The 19,880-nt window shown below is 39.6% G+C and overlaps 1 protein-coding gene across 1 annotated transcript in view; it reads left to right on the top strand.

The window, feature by feature from the left end:
* Positions 1 to 19,880, top strand: part of CATSPERE (catsper channel auxiliary subunit epsilon) — a 165,102-nt gene that overhangs the window by 54,661 nt on the left and 90,561 nt on the right. Inside the window, exons 5-6 of the mRNA XM_049867930.1 lie at positions 2,712 to 3,228; positions 17,706 to 18,148. Of these exons, the coding sequence (XP_049723887.1) occupies positions 2,712 to 3,228; positions 17,706 to 18,148 (960 nt within the window). The remainder of the gene's footprint in view (positions 1 to 2,711; positions 3,229 to 17,705; positions 18,149 to 19,880) is intronic.

The following is a 19,880-nucleotide window of genomic DNA, read 5'->3' as shown; positions in this document are numbered from 1 at the left end:
GATTTCTAAATCCAGGTGGGATGTATTCAAGGTTGTACTTTGGCTCTTACAAACTTGCTTTGATTTTCTTCAACTTCAGCTTGAATATGCATACGAGCAATTGATGGTCTCTATCACACTCAGCCCCGGCTTTGTCTTAACTGATGTTGTTGAACTTCTCCATTATCTCTTTCTACAGATTTAATTAATTTGATTCCTGTGCAATCCATCAAGCGAGGTCCATGTGTATAGTTGACAGTAGTGTTGGGGAAAAAAAAATTATTTCCAATGAATAAGTCATTGGTCTTGCAGAATTCTGCCATGTGATCTCCAGTATTGTTCCTATCACCAAATATTTCCCAAGTACTGATACTTCTTCTTTGTTTCCAGCTTTCATATTTCAATCACCAAGAATTATCAGTGCTTCTTGTTTGCACATTTGATCAATTGTAGACTGTAGCAGTTCATAAAAATCTTCAATTTTTTCATTTTTGGCACTCATGGTTGGCATGTAAATTTGAATAATGGTCATATTAACTGGTCTTCCTTGTAAGAGTATAGATATTAACCTATCACTGACTGTGTTGTACTTCAGGATAAACCTTGAAAATGTTCTTTTTGACGATGAATGCAATGCCGTTCCTTTTCAATTGGTCATTCTTGGCATAGTAGACCATATGATTGTCAGATTCAAAATAACCAATACCAGTCCCTTTCATCTCACTAAACTAATGCCTAGGATATTGATCCACGAGCGTTCCATTTCATTTTTGTCAACTTCCAATTTTCTTTGATTCATACTTTGTATATTCCATGTTCCATGTATTAACATATATTGCTTCTCATTTTGAGTTATGTCACATCAGCAAATGAAAGTCATGAAAGATTTACTCCATCTGTGTCATTAAAGTCAACTCTACTATGAGGAGGCACTCTTCCCTGTTGTGTTTTAAGTAACTTCCAACCTAAGGGGCTCATCTTTCGTGACTATATCAGATGATATTCTGTTGTGATCCGTAGAGTTTTCATTGGCTAATTTTTAGAAGCAGAGAGCCAGGCCTTTCTTCCTAGTCTGTCTTAGTCTGGAAGGTCTGCTGAAATTTGTCCACCATGGGTGACCCTGCTGGTATTTGCAATGTGGTGGCATAGCTTCCAGCATCATGGCAACACTCAAGCCACCACAGTACAAGCCGATAGGCAGGTGGTAGTCAGTTTACATACTTGCTATTAATCTGTTTTCAAGTTCACAGCTTCTTTTCTTGGCTTTTTCTAGTCTGCTGTTAAGCCCATCTAATAATTTCTCTATTTCTGATATTTATATATTTTTTATATCTAGCATTTGTATTTGGTTCTTTCTCATAGTTTCCCTATCTCACCTGGAATTTCCCATCTCTTCACTCATGCCGCCTATTTTTCCCCACTAGATCCTTCAGCATTTTTATTATAGTTGTTTTCTCTGTTTAGCAAGGCTTTGGATCTTAGCACTGGCAAGATTTCAGAGAGCTCTTTGAACTTTACAGCTGAGCCACCAGCTTTCCAAATCCTGGGAAAGCTGTCTCTGCTTCACAGCCTAGCTGCCAGCTTTCTGATCACTGGGGAATTCTATTCCCACCCTTAATTTGCCCTTGGCTTTCGCGGATTGGGGAGATCTCTGTTTCTCTCTCTTGCTTCCCTGTTTCCAATCTTGGCAAGGAGATTCTTTGCACCCTGGGTAAAGGCAAAGCCTCAGAGAGAGGGTTTCTCTCAACTCTCCTACCCCACTTCCAGCCTAGGGTAGCTAAGACCTAGGATGTCTCAGTTTCTCTCACTGTCCTGCCCTGCTGCCTGCCCCTTTCTGCCTTCAGAGAGCTACTGCCATATATTTGGGGGAGGCACTGAATACTTCAGGGGAATCTCTCTCGCAGCTCACTTGCCTCACCCCCAAGTCTTCTGGCTTAGTATGCCCAAGTACTAAATGAAGACTCATGGAAAGTCTACGGGTGGGTAAAGACTCATTCTGTGGCTGAGCCTCCTCGGAATTCTCATCTATCATGCTAACCCACATAAGGTCCTTAAAGGTTTGCCAAAAATTTGCCTAGTTTCTCCTAACCCCTGTCTTATTTTCCTCCCATCCCTCTGACAAGAATGGGAATAGCTATGGGTCTCTTCTATAAAGAGCTCACCATTTTCTGCACTTAGTTCCTTTAGGTTCTTTAGGTCTTTGACGGATTTTTTAAAAACCCGTACTTTTCTTCCTTATTGAACCTGTTTTGATTGTTAGGGTAAGAGTAGCAGTTTTGTATGATATTCTACATTCTAGACTCACAGGTTGTTTAAACGATTCCTTCTAATTTATTTCCTCTCTGACGGTTGTATCAGACACTCATTAATGTTTGAGGGGTCTTATATCCTGACATTATGAAACATCAAAGTCAAAGGGCAGTCCTGGCTAGAGCAGATAAAAGGAAAAAGAAAACTAGTGTTCTCTGAGGATTTAAGAGAGTTATGACTTATCATCCCTACTGATGGCAAAGAAATAATGTAGGAGAGGGTAAAATTACTGGGATAATTTATTTCTACAGCTATAAAGAATATCTTTCTATATCTGAAGTATTATTCAGAAGTATACTAAAGTAAAGTTAAGCTTAGTAGTTACTACTTTTTGTTTTTAAATGTAATGAATTAGAATACAGAAATGGTTATAACTGTCCCTAAATTGAAGATTTTCCTAATTTTTTTCCATTTTATCACAGTCTCAAGGAAAAAGAAGCAGCATGGCAGTCTGGACAGAAAATGAAGTTTACCTTGGTAGTCAACATCAACCCCAAAACACAAGACAACAAGAACCACATCAATTATTCAGATTTCACAAAATAATAACTACTACAGAGCTGAAAAATCTTTTACGTCTATCACCAACTGCCACTCTGACTATCCACACTGTTGAGTATACAGCGCATCCTTTGGAACTTGGCTTATTTTTAAGTTACCACGTTGCACACACTTTCAACAAAAAGATTTACCTGGTAATATATAATGAAGATACCAAACGGTGGATGCACCAAAACTTTGCCTTAGATGTCCCTATTGATAGTTTTTTAGTTTCCCGTTTTCTGTATTCAGCAATGCCAGAATTACTACTATGGGACAAACACAGGGTCTATTACAGTTATCATAATTTCACAGTTTCTGGAATTTTACAAACACCGACAGAAAATGGAAATCTATCAAGGTTATCACAGAACAGCAATATTGACGACGTGTTTTTAGGTGAGATATTCTCATTCGGCAAAAATCATTCTAGATTTCATAATAAATATCTTCCTTATGAAGACGTAACAATTTTAAATGTACTATTATACGATGTTTTTTAGGGCTAACGGTGCATGTTTTACCACTTAGAAAACGGGTAGATTTTAAATTCAACCAACATTAACTATGATCTCACATAACAAAATGGCAAACTGAAGTTGTTTTTTTCAGAGTTTCATTGTGGCCAATCAGCAGATGCTGGCTAAACAACTTACATATGTTTCTTCAGTGTGGAGGTGGTAGAGTATAGTAGAGTTAGATAGACCTGGATTCAAATCCATGAACAAGTAATTTAACCATTCTGTTTTCTAATCTAATATAGGACTGTTGCGTTGATAGGAAAAAGAATTATATGTACAATGCTTAGAAAGATGCTTGCCAAGTGGTAAACTTTTAATTAACGGTAATTATTCTTCATCTTAGGAGTCCCTGGGTGGCTACTAACTGAAAGATTGGAGGTTCGAGTCCACCCCTAGGTGCCTCGGAAGAAAGAACTGATGATCTACTTCCAAAATATGAGCCGCTGAAAACCCTATGGAGCACAGTTATACCCTGACACACATGGGGTCCTCATGAGTCAGAATTGATTTGATGGTAACTGGTTTGGTTTGGTTTATTCCTAATGATCTTATTATTATTTTTTTTTTAGTCTACTAGACATTATAGGAAATGCAAAGAAATATAAAGCCTGATCCTCAAGAAATCCATTTAAGAGTTACACTAACCTGAAATTTAAAGGAAATATCACTTAATTTATAATCACTCTTTCTTGACCCCACGTCACCCTTCAAATTCCAACTGTTCAATTTTTCTGTTCCTCTTTGCAACAAAATCCCAGGAAAGTATTGCCTGGTTTCACTCCCCCCTCCCCCCTTATTCTCTTTTGAATCCACTCTATAATCAAATGTTCCATGAAAACTGCTCTTCTCAAGGTTATCAGTGACCTCCACACTGCAAACCCAATAATCAGTTTTCATTCATATTATATGACCTATCAGCAGAATTTGAAAGAGCTCCACGTGGCCTTTTTCTAGAAATACTTTTTTTTTTACTTGTCTTCTGGGACACCAGTTTTTGCTCCTCCTGCTCCACCAGCTGCTCCTCCTCAGCCCCCGCCCTCATCTTCTTGTCTTGACTTCTAAATAGAGAAGTATCTCAGGGTTTGGTTTTCATACATCTTAACTCTATTTATATTCACTCTTGGCCCACCAGTGGCACTGCTACCCTGAGCTCCATGCTCCTATTTCATACCTTCACTTGGATGACTAGTAAGCGTCTCAAACTTAGCATATCCCAGTCTGAATTCTTGATTCCCTCATTCCCACCTAAACCTGCTCCTTTCCCCACCCTTCCCATCTAGTAAATAAAAAACCAAAAACAAACCCAGTGCCCTCGAGTCGATTCCGACTCATAGCGACCCTATAGGACAGAGTAGAACTGCCCCCATAGAGTTTCCAAGGAGTGCCTGGCAGATTCGAACTGCTGACCCTTTGGTTAGCAGCTGCTGCACTTAGCTACTATGCCACCAGGGTTTCCAAAATAGCAACTCTTTTTCCCCAGTCTTTCAGGCCACAAGCCAGTATCTCATCTCTGAATCCTCCCCTTTCACATCTCACAACCAATAGATTTGCAAGTCCTGTTGGCTTTATCTAAAATCTATCCCCTTTTCACCGCTGTCACTCCAGCCGAAGCCACCATCATCCCTAGCCTAGGCATACAATAGTTTTTCACGTGGTCTTCCTGTTTTCATCCTTGCATATTCATCCTTCTCCAGATCAGAGTCTATCTAGCATCCAGAGTGGGCCTTCAAAAATATACTAAAATCATTTTATTGCTCCGCTTAAAACCCCCGTTTGGTTTCTTATCTCACTCAGAATGAAATAGAGAACGCTTTCTGTGGCCTGAAAAGCTCTGTGTGATCTGGCCTCGGCTCTGATGTCATCTCCTATCACTTGAGCCCTCATTCGCTGTACCCTAGCCAAGACCAGCCTCTTTGCTGTTCCTTGGATAGTCACTGTCTCATATGCCTAAAATGTTCCTCACCTTGATATCTATATGACTCTTATACTTGATTCAGGTTTAAGTTCAAATATCTCCTTATTAGAGAGGCCTTCCCTGACCTTATCTAATTCGTCCTATTCTGTCCCTTACAGTTTTTTGTTTTGTCTTTTACTGTAGTAAAATACGTATAACATAAATTTGCCATTTTGGCAATTTTTTAAAAAATAATTTTTATTGTGCTTTAAGTGAAAGTTTACAAATCCAGTCAGCCTGTCACATATAAACTTATATACACTTTACTACATACTCCCATTTACTCTCCCGCTAATGAGTTAGCACGCTCCCTCCTTCCAGTCTCTCCTTTTGTGACCATTTTGTCAGTTTCTAACCCTCTCTACCCTCCCATCTCCCCTCCAGACAGGAGATGCCAACACAGTCTCAAGTGTCCACATGATACAAGTAGCTCATCCTTCATCAGCATCTCTCTCCAACTCATTGTCCAGTCCCTTCCATGTCTGATGAGTTGTCCTCGGGAATGGTTCCTGTCCTGGGCCAACAGAAGGTTTGGGGACCATGACCGCCGGGATTCTTCTAATCTCAGTCAGACCATTAAGTCTGGTCTTTTTATGAGAATTTGGGGTCTGCATCCCACTGTTCTCCTGCTCCCTCAGGGGTTCTCTGTTGTGCTCCCTGTCAGGGCAGTCATCGGTTGTGGCCGGGTACCATCTAGTTCTTCTGGTCTCAGGATGATGTAAGTCTCTAGTTCATGTGGCCCTTTCTGTCTCTTGGGCTCATAGTTAACGTGTGACCTTGGTGTTCTTCATTCTCCTTTGATCCAAGTGGGTTGAGACCAATTGATGCATCTTAGATGGCCATTTGTTAGCATTTAAGACCCCAGACGCCACACTTCAAAGTGGGATGCAGAATGTTTTCTTAATAGAATTTATTTTGCCAATTGACTTAGAAGTCCCGTTAAGCTATAGTCCCCAAACCCCCACCCTTGCTCCGCTGACCTTCGAAGCATTCAGTTTATCCCGGAAACTTCTTTGGTTTTGGTCCAGTCCAGTTGAGCTGACCTTCCCTGTATTGAGTATTGTCCTTCCCTTCACCTAAAGTAGTTTTTATCTACTATCTAATCAGTAAATAACCCTCTCCCACCCTCCCTCCCTCCCCCATCTCATAACCACAAAAGAACGTGTTCTTCTCAGTTTGTACTATTTCTCAAGATCTTATAATAGTGGTCTTATACAATATTTGTCCTTTTGCATCTGACTAATTTCACTCAGCATAATGCCTTCCAGGTTCCTCCATGTTATGAAATGTTTCACAGATTCATCACTGTTCTTTATCGATGTGTAGTATTCCACTGTGTGAATATACCATAATTCATTTAACCATTCATCTGTTGATGGACACCTTGGTCGCTTCCATCTTTTTGCTATTGTAAACAGTGCTGCAATAAACATGGGTATGCATATATCTGTTCGTGTAAAGGCTGTTATTTCTCTAGGGTATATTCCAAGGAGTGGGATTTCTGGGTTGTATGGTAATTGTATTTCTAACTTTTTAAGAAAACACCAGATAGATTTCCGAAGTGGTTGTACCATTTTACATTCCCACCAGCAGTGTATAAGAGTTCCAATCTCTCTGCAGCCTCTGCAACATTTATTATTTGGTGTTTTTTGGATAGATGCCAGCCTTGTTGGAGTGAGATGGAATCTCATCGTAGTTTTAATTTGCATTTCTCTAATAGCTAATGATTGAGAGCATTTTCTCATGTATCTGTTAGCTGCCTGAATATCTTCTTTAGTGAAGTGTGCATTCATATCCTTGCCCAATTTTTGATTGGGTTGTTTGTCTTTTTGTGGTTGAGTTTTAACAGAATCATATAGGTTTTAGAGATCAGGTGCTGGTCGGAGATGTCATAGCTGAAAATTTTTTCCCAATCTGTAGGTGGTCTTTTTACTCTTTTGGTGAAGTCTTTAGATGAGTATAGGTGTTTGATTTTCAGGAGCTCCCAGTTATCTGGCTTCTCTTTGACATTTTTAGTAATGTTTTGTATTCTGTTTATGCCTTGTATTAGGGCTCCTAGGGTTGTCCCTATTTTTTCTTCCATGATCTTTATCGTTTTAGTCTTTATGTTTAGGTCTTTGATCCACTTGGAGTTAGTTTTTGTGCATGGTGTGAGGTATGGGTCCTGTTTCTTTTTTTTGCAAATGGATATCCAGTTATGCCATCACCATTTGTTAAAAAGACTATCTTTTCCCCAATTAACTGACACTGGGCCTTTGTCAAATATCAGCTGCTCATATGTGGATGGATTTATATCTGGGTTCTCAATTCTGTTCCATTGGTCTATGTGCCTGTTGTTGTACCAGTACCAGGCTGTTTTGATTACTGTGGCTGTATAATATGTTCTAAAATCAGGTAGAGTGAGGCCTCCTACTTTCTTCTTTTTCAGTAATGCTTTACTTATCCGAGGCTTCTTTCCCTTCCATATGAAGTTGGTGATTTGTTTCTCCATCACATTAAAAAATGTCATTGGAATTTGGATCGGAAGTGCATTGTATGTATAGATGGCTTTTGGTAGAATAGACATTTTTACTATGTTAAGTCTTCCTATCCATGAGCAAGGTATGTTTTTCCACTTATGTAGGTTTCTTTTAGTTTCTTGCACTAGTACTTTGTAGTTTTCTTTGTATAGGTGTTTTACATCTTTGGTAAGAGTTATTCCTAAGTATTTTATCTTCTTGGGGGCTACTGTGAATGGTATTGATTTGGTGATTTCCTCTTCGATGTTCTTTTTGTTGATGTAGAGGAATCCAAGTGATTTTTGTATGTTTATCTTATAACCTGAGACTCTGCCAAACTCTTCTATTAGTTTCAGTAGTTTTCTGGAGGATTCCTTAGGGTTTTCTGTGTATAAGATCATGTCATCTGCGAATAGAGATAATTTTATTTCTTCCTTGCCAACCCGGATGCCCTTTATTTCTTTGTCTAGCCTAATTGCTCTGGCTAGAACTTCCAGCACAATGTTGAATAAGAGTGGTGATAAAGGGCATCCTTGTCTGGTTCCCGTTCTCAAGGGAAATGCTTTCAGGCTCTCTGCATTTAGAATGGTGTTGGCTGTTGGCTTTGTATAGATGCCCTTTATTATGATGAGGAAATTTCCTTCAATTCCTATTTTGCTGAGAGTTTTTATCATAAATGGGTGTTGGACTTTGTCAAATGCCTTTTCTGCATCAATTGATAAGATCATGTGGTTTTTATCTTTTGTTTTATTTATATGGTGGATTACATCAATGGTTTTTCTATTAAACCAACCTTGCATACCTGGTATAAATCCCACTTGGTCGTGGTGGATTACTTTTTTGATATTTTGTTGAATTCTATTGGCTAGAATTTTGTTTGAGGATTTTTGCGTCTATGTTCATGAGGGATATAAGTCTGTAATTGTCCTTTTTTGTGATATCTTTACCTGCTTTTGGTATCAGGGTGGCTTCATAGAATGAGTTAGGTAGTATTCCAACATTTTCTATGCTTTGAAATACCTTTAGTAGTAGTGGTGTTAACTCTTCTCTGAAAGTTTGATAGAACTCTGCAGTGAAGCCGTCCGGGCCAGGGCTTTTTTTTTTGTTGGGAGTTTTTTGATTACCTTTCCAATCTCTTTTTTTGTTATGGGTCTATTTAGTTGTTCTAGTTCTGATTGTGTTAGTTTAGGTAGGTAGTGTTTTTCTAGGAATTCATCCATTTCTTCTAGGTTTGCAAATTTGTTAGAGTACAATTTTTTGTAATAATCTGATATGATTCTTTTAATTTCAGTTGGGTCTGTAGAGATATGGCCCATCTTGTTTCTTATTCCGGTTATTTGTTTCCTTTCCTGTATTTCTTTAGTCAGTCTGGCCAATGGTTTATCCATTTTGTTAATTTTTTCAAAGAACCAGCTTTTGGCTTTGTTAATTCTTTCAATTGTTTTTCTGTTCTCTAATTCATTTAGTTCAGCTCTAATTTTTATTATTTGTTTTCTTCTGGTGCCTGATGGATTCTTTTGTTGCTCGCTTTATATTTGTTCAGGTTGTAGGGACAGTTCTCTGATTTTGGCTCTTTCTTCTTTATGTATGTGTGCATTTGTCGTTATAAATTGACTTCTGAGCACCGCTTTTGCTGCATCCCAGAGGTTTTGATAGGAAGTGTTTTCATTCTCATTGCATTCTATGAATTTCTTTATTCCCTCCTTAATGTCTTCTATAACCCAGTCTTTTTTGAGAAGGGTATTGTTCAGTTTCCAAGTATTTGATTTCTTTTCCCTGATTTTTCTGTTATTAATTTCCACTTTTATGCCCTTGTAGGTGGTCTGAGAAGATGCTTTGTAATATTTCGATGTTTTGGATTCTGCAAAGGTTTGTTTTATGACCTAATATGTGATCTATTCTAGAGAATGTTCCATGTGCACTAGAAAAAAAAGTATACTTTGCAACTGTTGGGTGGAGTGTTCTGTATAAGTCTATGAGGTCAAGTTGGTTGATTGTAGCAATTAGGTCTTCCGTGTCTCTATTGAGGTTCTTACTGGAAGTCCTATCCTTCTCCGAAAGTGGTGTGTTGAAGTCTCCTACTATAATTGTGGAGGTGTCTATCTCACTTTTCAGTTCTGTTAAAGTTTTTTTTATGTATCTTGCAGCCCTGTCATTGGGTGCATAAATATTTAATATGGTTATATCTTCCTGGTCAATTGTCCCTTTAATCATTATGTAGTGTCCTTCTTTATCCTTTATGGTGGATTTAAGTCTAAAGTCTATTTTGTCAGAAATTAATATTGCTACTCCTGCTCTTTTTTGATTGTTGTTTGCTTGACATATTTTTTTCCATCCTTTGAGTTTTAGTTTGTTTGTGTCTCTAAGCCTAAGGTGTGTCTCTTCTAGGCAGCATATAGATGGATCGTTTTTCTTTATCCAGTCTGAGACTCTCTGTCTCTTTATTGGTGCATTTAGTCCATTTACATTCAGCGTAATTATAGATAAGTATTATGTGTTTAGTGCTGTCATTTTGATGCATTCTTGTGTGTTGTTGACAATTTCATTTTTCCACTTACTTTTTTGTGCTGAGATGTTTTTCTTTGTAAATAGTGTATTCCTCCTTTTCGTAGTAGTTAAATTTATGTTTGCTGAGTCATTATGTTTTTCTTGTTTTTTTATTTTGAGTTATGGAATTGTTAGACCTCTTTGTGGTTACCTTAATATTTACCCCTATTTTTCTAAGTAAAAACCTAAGTTGTATCGTCCTATATTGCCATGTTTTCCTCTCCGTATGGCAGTTCTATGCCTCCTGTATTTAGTCCCTCTTTTTAATTGTGATCTTTTACATAATGACTTCAATGATTCTCTGTTTTGAGCATTTTTTTCTTTTTAAAATTAATCTTAATTTGTTTTTTTGATTTCCCTATTTGAGTTGATATCAGGATGTCCTGTTCTGTGACCTTGTGTTGTGTTGGTATCTGATATTATTGATTTTCTGACCAATTTCCTTTAGCAATTCTTGTGGCTTTAATTTGGTTTTTTGCAGATTCTCTAAGCTTGTGTTTATCTGTAAATGTTTTAATTTCACCTTCATATTTGAGAGAGAGTTTTGCTGATATATGATCCTTGGCTGGCAGTTTTTCTCCTTCGGTGCTCTATATATGTCATCCCATTGCCTTCTTGACTGCATGGTTTCTGCTGAGTAGTCTGAACTTTTTCTTATTGAATCTCCTTTGTAGGAGACCTTTCTTTTATCCCTGACTGCTTTTAAAATTTTCTCTTTATCTTTGGTTTTGGCAAGTTTGATGATAATATGCCTTGGTGATTTTCTTTTTGGATCAATCTTATATGGGGTTCTATGAGCATCTTGGATAGATATCCTTTCATCTTTCATGATGCCAGGGAAGTTTTCTGCCAACAGATCTTCAACTCTTCTCTCTGTATTTTCTGTTACCCCTCCCTGTTCTGAAACTCCAATCACACACAAGTTATTCTTCTTGATAGAGTCCCACATGATTCTTAGGGTTTCTTTTTTTTTAATTCTTTTATCTGATTTTTCTTCAACTATATTGGTGTCAATTGCCTTATCCTCCATCTCCCCCACTCTGCATTCCAATTGCTCGATTCTGCTCCTCCGACTTCCTAGTGAGTTGTCTAATTCTGTAATTTTACTGTTAATCTTTTGGATTTCTGAATGCTGTCTCTCTATGGATTCTTGCAGCTTATTAATTTTTCCACTATGTTCTTGAATAATCTTTTTGATTTCTTCAACTGCTTTATCAGTGTGTTCCTTGGCTTTTTCTGTAGATTGCCTTATTTCATTCCTGAGGTCATCCCTGATGTCTTGAAGCATTCTGTAAAGTAGTTTTTTTATATTCTGCATCTGGCAATTCCAGGATCACATCTTCATTTGGGAAAGATTTTGATTCTTTAATTTGGGGAGTTGTAGAAACAATCATGGTCTGCTTCTTTATGTGGTATGTGGTTTGATATCGATTGTTGTCTCCGACCCATCTATAAGATATTGTAATGATTTATTTTATATTTGCTCATCGAGTCTTATCTTGTTTTGTTTTCTTTCAATATACGTAGATGGGCTACTAGATTGCACTGTCTTTATTGTTGTAGCCTTTGAATCAGTTATGTCCTGTTACCAGCTGGTTTGGGCTGTTACCAGATATATAAGCCTAAGAGTCCATTCACTATTCTCAAGTAGAATCTGATTTTGGGTCACCAAGTGTGTGGTGCAGACTGTCACCTATTCGCTTAGAGGAGTAGTGGTGATAGTCGTGTGCACCAGATTCTAGTAGCAGCAGGAGGTCACACTCCAGGGGAGGCAGGATGCTGACAGGCTTTCCCCAAGTGCCAGTGAGGTAGGTGTGTCTCTATTCCTAAAGCACTTTGATGGGTGGGCTCTGAAGCTGTGCCGTAGGCACCCTATGCATGTACCTCTAGAGATTGGTAGGTGTCACTATCCTCAGACCCCTATGGCAGGAGGCTAGGTGGTTTGGGTGGAGATTCAGCCCTCAGTTCCCCATTGTGGGTCAGTGAGGGCTCTGTTTAGTAGGTAGAGATATCAGACCTGGGAAACTTGTCTTTCCAGTAATCCACTAAAACAATTACAGTCAGATCACTATCAGAATTGCCTTTGCATTATAATAGCCTCCTTGTTCCCTGTAGGGATGAAAGCCCAAGACTGTGGATCTCATATGCTTGGCTGGAGCTGGTTCCGTATTTTTATTCCAATTTCAGAAGTCAGGGAAGGATTTTTGGTCTCTGGGTTTTTTGTAGCTGCTTCTCTGAGGCCAGGAGAATGGGTTAGGAAAAGATAAGACAAAAACAAACCACAGAGCACTTCACTCTCTGGCCCAGGAAATTCCAATGTTAATGAAGCTGCCTGGGAAGGGACGGGAGGGTTCAGATAGATAGGAGAGAGTAGCACCCAGGAATATAGACAAAGTTACTTATCTTGCTTGGTGATGACTGTTTTATCTGAGATTCCCAAGGGGAGGGGCATGTAGCCTGTGTGCACTGGCTGGGCTGAGATTGCCTCCAAGGGTCAGGCCCGTGTCCTGTGCTCGTGCTGTCTCAGAAGCCATGGTCAGTTCCTCCGCTCCCAGTCCAAAGCCTAGCATCGAGGTTCCCCGGCTGGGGCGCTGCACTCCAGGCTCCAAAACCAGTCGCTGCCTCCCAGTGTCTTCTTCTCCTGTCATCCGCATCACTGGGCTGCCTGCATGCACTGGCTGGGCTTCCCCTGAGGTCACTTCAGGGAGCTAGGGCTGCGTCCCGTGTTTGTGCCATCTCAGGATGCCGTGCTTACCTCCCCTATGCTCAGTCCAAAGGCCAGTGCCAAGGTTTTCTGACTGGGACGCTGGCTCCAGGCTCCGAAAACAGTTGCTGCTTCCCCATGGTTGCTCGTTCTCTTGTTAGCTGCATCATTGTGCAGCCTGCTTGTGCTGGCTGAGTCTCTACGGAGGTTATCCCAGGGGCCAGGGGTTAGGGCTGTGTCCTGTGCCTGCCCCACCTCAGCAAGCCGCAATCAGCCCCACTACTCGGCACCAGGGGACCACAAGGGCTCAAGGCTGTGGTGCCGGATGCTGGCTCCAGAGGCAGATGCTGCTTCAGGATGCAGGTTTTCACTCCCCTGTCACTCAGGTCAACACTTTAGATCTGTATTTGATGGAGATTGTCATGTATGTGATTGATTCATTTGTTTTTCCAAGTCTTTGTTGCAAGGGGGATCTGAGGTAGCATCTGCCTAGTCAGCCATCTTGGCCCCGCCTCAGCAAATTTTTTTAAGTGTACAATTCAGAAGAGTTCATTACAATCATCATTTTGTGCAACCATCACCACTTGCTCATTACCCCAAACTTGTTTGTAATCCCAAACAAAAACTCCATACCCATTAAGCAGTAACTTCCATTCTCCCCTATCTTCAGCCCCTGGTAACTTCTAATATACTTTGTGTCTATGAATTTGCATATTCTTGATATTTCATATCAGTGGAATCAGGCAATATTTGTTCTTTTGTGTCTTGCTTATTTCACTTAGCGTAATGTTTTCAACGTTCATCTATATCTGAGCATGTATTAGACCTTAATTTCTTTTATGGTTGAATAATATTCTATTGCATGTATACACCACAGTTAGACTATCCATTCTTCTTTTGATGGGCACTTGGGTTGTTTCAACCTTTTGCCTATTGTAAGTAATGCTATGATGGGTGAGTTCTCTCTGGGGTCTTAAAAGCTTACCTATCAGTGACCATCTAAGATACATCTATTGGTCTCATCCCATCTGAAGCAAAGGAGAATGAAGAAAACCAAAGATACTAGGAAACAATTAATCCCTAGGACTAATGGACCACAGGAACCAAAGCCTCCACCAGCCTGAGCCCTGAAGAAGAGTACCACCAACAACTGCTCTGACAGGGATCACAATAGAGGGTCCCAGGCAGAGCAGGAGAAAAATGCAGGACGAAATTCAAATTCACAAAAAAGACCAGACTTAACTGGTCTCACAGAAACTAGAGGAGCCCCTGAGACTGGCCGCCAGGCACCCTTCCAACTCAGAACTGAAGCCATTCTCAAAGTTCGCCTTTCAGCCAAATATTAAGCAGCCCATAAAACAAACAATAATGCATGTGAGGAAAATGCTGCTTAGATCAATCAAGTATACGAGACCAAACGAACAACACCTACTCAAAAGCAAAGATGAGAAGGCAGGAAGAGACAGGCAAATTGGACAAAAAGACACAGGGAACCCGGGGTAGAAAGGGGGAGAGTGTTGACACATTGTGGGGATTGCAACCAATGTCTCAAAGGAATTTATGTATAAATTTTTGAATGAGAAATTAATTTGCTTGTGAACTTTCACCTAAAACACAATAAAGACAATGACAGGAATGGTGTGTTCGGTGGTGATGAGAGATAATAGGGTGCATTCTAGGGATTGAAAGATGATAAACAGTTCACCAGACAGAGAAGAGATTTTCTTCTGGAAAAATAGTTAGAATTATGAAAGGTCTTATAATCCATGTGAAGAAAGGTGGACTTTATCCTGAAGGCCCTGGGGGGGGGGGTGGGTTTAAAAGATGTTAAGCAAGAAAGAAGTGGGAACATATTCATATTTTTAAAAGACCATATGGTCGCAGTTGTAAGGAGATAAGATTAGAATGATAAATTGGGGATAGATTTTAGAGGATCTCAAATACCAAATTTGAATGCTGTACTAAGGCCACTCAGAGACGCAGAAATAATAAAAACTTTAAACAATACATAAATGTATGAGGTATGAAGTTAAAGGCCCTCAGCCCTCACCATTCCCATCCCTCAAACTACTATTAACAAGCTCTTATGAATTTTTCCAGACTTTTTAAAAAGCAAGTAAAACTTATAATGGGTGCAAAATAAAAATACCCACTTTTACCGCTGCTATAAAAAAAAAATTTTTTTTAATTTTATTTAAGTGTACTGTAAATTCTAGCCATGACAATTACACAAGAAAAAGAAATAAAACTCATCTAAGTTAGAAAGGAAGAAGTGAAACTATCTCTTCACAGTTGAAATTATCCTATATAGAAGATCCCAAAGAATCCACAGGAGAGTTACTAGACCTAATAAACAAATTCAGCAAAAGTTGCAGGGTAACAAGATCAACACACAAAAATCAGTTGTGTTTCTATACACCTGCAGTGAAAAATCTGAAAAGGAAATCAAGAAAACAGTTCCATTTACGATTGTATCTCAAAAGAATAAAATATTTAGGAATAAATTTACCAAGAAAGTGAAAGACTTACATACTGAAAACTACAAAATATTGTTGAAAGAAATTAAAGAGTTAAATAAATGGAAAGGCATCCCATGTTTATGGGTGGGGAGACTTGACACTGTTGTCAACACTACCCAAAGAAATCTACAATCTCAACACAATTCTTATCAGAATTTCAACAGCCTTTTTTGCATGAATGGAAAATCTGATACTCATATTCATATAGAATTGCAAGGGGACCTGAATAGCTAAAACGATCTTGAAGAGGAAGAACAAAGTCACAGGACTCATACTTCCTGATTTCAAAACTTACTACTAAGCTACAGTAATCAAGATGGTGTGACACTGACATAATGATAGACACATAGACTGTTTTAGGCCGGATTCTCTAGAGAAGCAAAACCAGTGAAGAGCGAGAGATCAAAGAAATGGCTCATGCGATTGTGAGGTTGAAAAGTCCCAAGTCTGCAGGTCAGGTTGGAGGCTTCTCCTGACTTATCTAGCTGCAGGGGCTGGTGAACCCGAGACTGGCAGGTCAGGCAGTAGGCTGCTGGTTCGCAGGCTGCAGAGGCTGACAAATTCCAAGATCAGCAGGTAAGCTGCTAGCTCAAGTACCAAGAACTGGAGGTCAGATAACGAGCCAGATGCAGGATCCAGGGTGAGCAAGAGTCAATGAGTTTTGCCAGAAAGTCCATATATATTGGATGCAGGCCATCTCCCCAAGGAAACACCCTTTCAATTAATTGGCTGCTCATAGCAGATATCATTTTGAAGATGATTACATTATATCAGATCTCATTATGGAGGTGATTGCATCATTACATAGCTGCCAAACTAGATCATAACTGATATAGCAACAGGACCAAAAACATTAGAGACTTACCCTCTATGACCCTCTATGGCTTAATCAGAATATTCTGTTAAGGGAAGGAAGTTGATTTTTATCTACTAGGAGTGAACTTGAAGAGGTGGGCCACTGTTTATAACTACCCTCATTTTTTCATTGTAATGTTTCCTAGGAGCTCTGGTGGTCAGTGGTTAAGAGCTATGGCTGCTAACCAAAAGGCTGTCATGCTCATTTCCATTATTATATATATGTTATACACAAATTCCAGCTCTTTTTCTGCATAAAAGATATGCATAAAACTGTGTGGTGCAATGTATCGCTTTTGTGTGGCCTTTCTAGCAATTATCTTGCAACTCCCACCCAAGTGATTGAGCAAGACTGTGTAATAGGATAATTACAGCCCACCAAAAGGATTCATCAGTTTTGCCACCCTTCTGGGCTTGAAATTAAGCACCCCAGAGGCAGGAAAGAGAAGATCCCATCACCACCAAGGAAGAACAGCCAGGGTCCAGCACGTCCTTTGGACCCGGGATCCCTATGCTGAGAAGCTCCTGGAGACAGAGAAAGAGCTGTAACACTGAAGGCAGTGAAAAGCAGTGGCAGAGATCCAGCAGCAGAGACCCGGCAGCAGGAGATGGCATGGTGGGCTTCCCAGCTCACGGAGAGAGAAAGCTGAGTGCCTTTGGGGAGAGAATGAGGGTCAGGGAGAGGCGAGCCTGTGAGCATGGCTGGGAAGAGGCTGTCCTGATGGAAGAAGTGTATCCTGAGTGTTCCTGAGCCTGAATTGTAACTGTTACTTCCCTAACAAACCCCATAATGGTGAGTATTGTCTGTGAGCTCTGTGTGGCCATTGCAATGAATTATCGAACCCAGCAGAGAAGTAGAGAGTGCGGTGGGAGAGACGGTTAGTGTCAGAATTGGTAAAGATGTCAAAAGAGAAGGCATGACTGACCACCGCCTCATAAGAATCAGCCTTGCACTGTTGCTCTTGATTTTCCTCCCCTTTGTGAAGTTAGAGGAAGTCAGACTCTGCCCCCACACTGTTTTTTACAAAGTGATACAGTGGCAATAAGGGAGAAAGTGTCCAAAAAGAAAACCTCTCTACTCCGAAGTGAGAGAGTTCTCTAATACAACGTAAATTCATGAATTTGTGCCTGCACACTAATTTTCTCAAAGTATATAAACACTTGGTTGTTATAAAAGAAATTATTTCGGTTAAAAGTATACTTAAATGAAATAGCCCAGGCTTATGGTTTTTTTTATGGTTACTTAGAATAACACAAATCTTGCTCTCTTTTTTCCAGATTATTTTGGGAATATTGTGATAAAAATGGAAAACAATATAATGTTTTATTCCAAGGTGAACATTAAAGATGCAATACAGCTACATTCGTGGATAAATAAGACCATAAATTCATTCTTTGGCTTGGATATAGCTGGTCAATTATATTTCGTATACGTTTTTGAAGATGGTACATTAGAAACACAGCAATATCCCTTAAAATTGGAAGCACAAAGTTTAACCTTCCAAGCAAGTGAAGAATGCCCCTACATCGCATTTCATACTAGTCTTACACGTGTTTTTTACTTTTTGGACAAGAGAGAGGTCCTGCCATTTTGGGTTCAAATGACCTATCCAGAAAATGTTGGTCTACATATTATTTTGGAATCCTATGGTCCAAAAATAATAAAAGAGAAAAGAAAGTTTACCTTTGAAATCATCTTAGGACAGTGCACTAAAACCATGGTAAGTTGATGTTTTAAAATTTTCTCATTTCATGTAGGTACCTATAATACTAACGTTTTTTAAAAAATGAATTTCCCTCCTAGGCTGAGCTGGGAAAATGTTGACAAATATGCAAATTCTTAACAAATAGTAATATAATGAGCCATTAATTCTGGAGCCAAATTTTTTCACTTTCAATATCCAAAGTCTCTTTGCCACATTAAAACACATTTTTTCCAGACTTCTTGATTGTCAGTTGTATCGTTTACCCCTTTTGTGTGTGTGTGTGTTTAATACGTGGCTTTTTATAGAGTTGCATCTGAGAGCCCTGGTGGCACGGTGGTTAAAGCGCTCAACTACTAACCGATATAGCAGTGGTTTGAACCTAACCAGCTGCTCCGTGGGAGAAAGACGTAGCAGTCTGCTTCCGTAAAGATTACAGCCTTGGAAACCCTACGGACAGTTCTACTCTGTCCTATAGGGTCGCTGTGAGTCGGGATCAACTCGAGGACAGTGGGTTTGTTTGGTTTGGAGGAAGTAGGAGTGTGGGATAGTATGGGTACGAAATCTTCTTCGGGTCTGGCTTCTTTCTGTATTTGTTACCTAAGGTCCCTGGGTGGTGTGAACAGTTTGCACTAGGCTACTAACTGAAAGGTTTGTGCTTCAAACCCATCCAGTGGCACCGTGGAAGAAAGGCCTGATGACCTGTTTCCATGAAGGGCACAGCAAAAACACCCTGTGGAGCTCAGTTCTACTCTGTAACACATGGCTTGCCAAAATCTAATCGACTCCATGTCAACAGGTTTAAAAAATAAAATTTTTTTATCCGTTACCTATTGTAGCATAACAAACCACCTCAAAGCTTACGACTTCAAACGACAGCCATTTTATTTCCTCACTATTTTATGGGTCAGCAACTTGGGCTAAGAGTAGCTAGGTAGCTCTGCTGACTTCATCTGGGGTCACTATGTGGCGGTGGTTATCTGATGGCTCACTTGATGATCTAAGATGGTCCATTTACACATCAAGTGGTTGGTGCTAGGATTGGCTGTTGTCCAAGGGGCATGGCTAGAGAGCTTGTCTCTGCTGCATGTGGCCTCTGTCCTCCAGGCTAGACTTGGCTTCTTCACATGGCAGCCTCAGGGTGGTATTCCAAGTCAGTGACAGCAGAAGCTGCAAGGTCTTTTGAAGCAAACTGAAAAAGAAAAGATTTACACTTTTCTTCAGTTTAGGGAAATTTTCTTTGATTATCTAGCCCCAACGTCTGTATAGGCGTTCATGGCTCTTCTTTCCAAGAATTGGATGTATAACGTGTATTTGACCATTTGCAACCCTGCCCCTCAAAATAGTAGTTACCCATCAAAATTAATAAATGTCCGAGGAAAACAAAATAATAAAAACCTGCATTTTAAATAAAATACTGGCTCCATCATCTACTAGCTGATAATATTGTCCAAATTTTTAAACCTCTTTGTGCCTCAGTTACCTCATCTGTAAAGTGGGGATAATAATAATAATAGTACTTACCTCATAAGGTTATTATGAGGATTAAATGAGTTAACATTTATAAAGGACTTAGATGAGTACCTGGCACATAATAAGCACCATATGTATGCATTACTTCCCTGAGTGGCACAAATGGTTTGCACTCAACTATTAACCTGAAGGTTAGCAGTTCAAACCCACATAGTGGCAGCATAGAAGAAAGGCCTGGCAATCTGCTTCCATAAAGATTAAAACCCAAAAAACCAAA

This window comes from Elephas maximus, chromosome 24 (assembly GCF_024166365.1).
Source record: "Elephas maximus indicus isolate mEleMax1 chromosome 24, mEleMax1 primary haplotype, whole genome shotgun sequence".
In the NCBI taxonomy this organism is placed as follows: domain Eukaryota; kingdom Metazoa; phylum Chordata; class Mammalia; order Proboscidea; family Elephantidae; genus Elephas; species Elephas maximus.
This window is presented reverse-complemented; position numbering and strand designations above follow the sequence as displayed.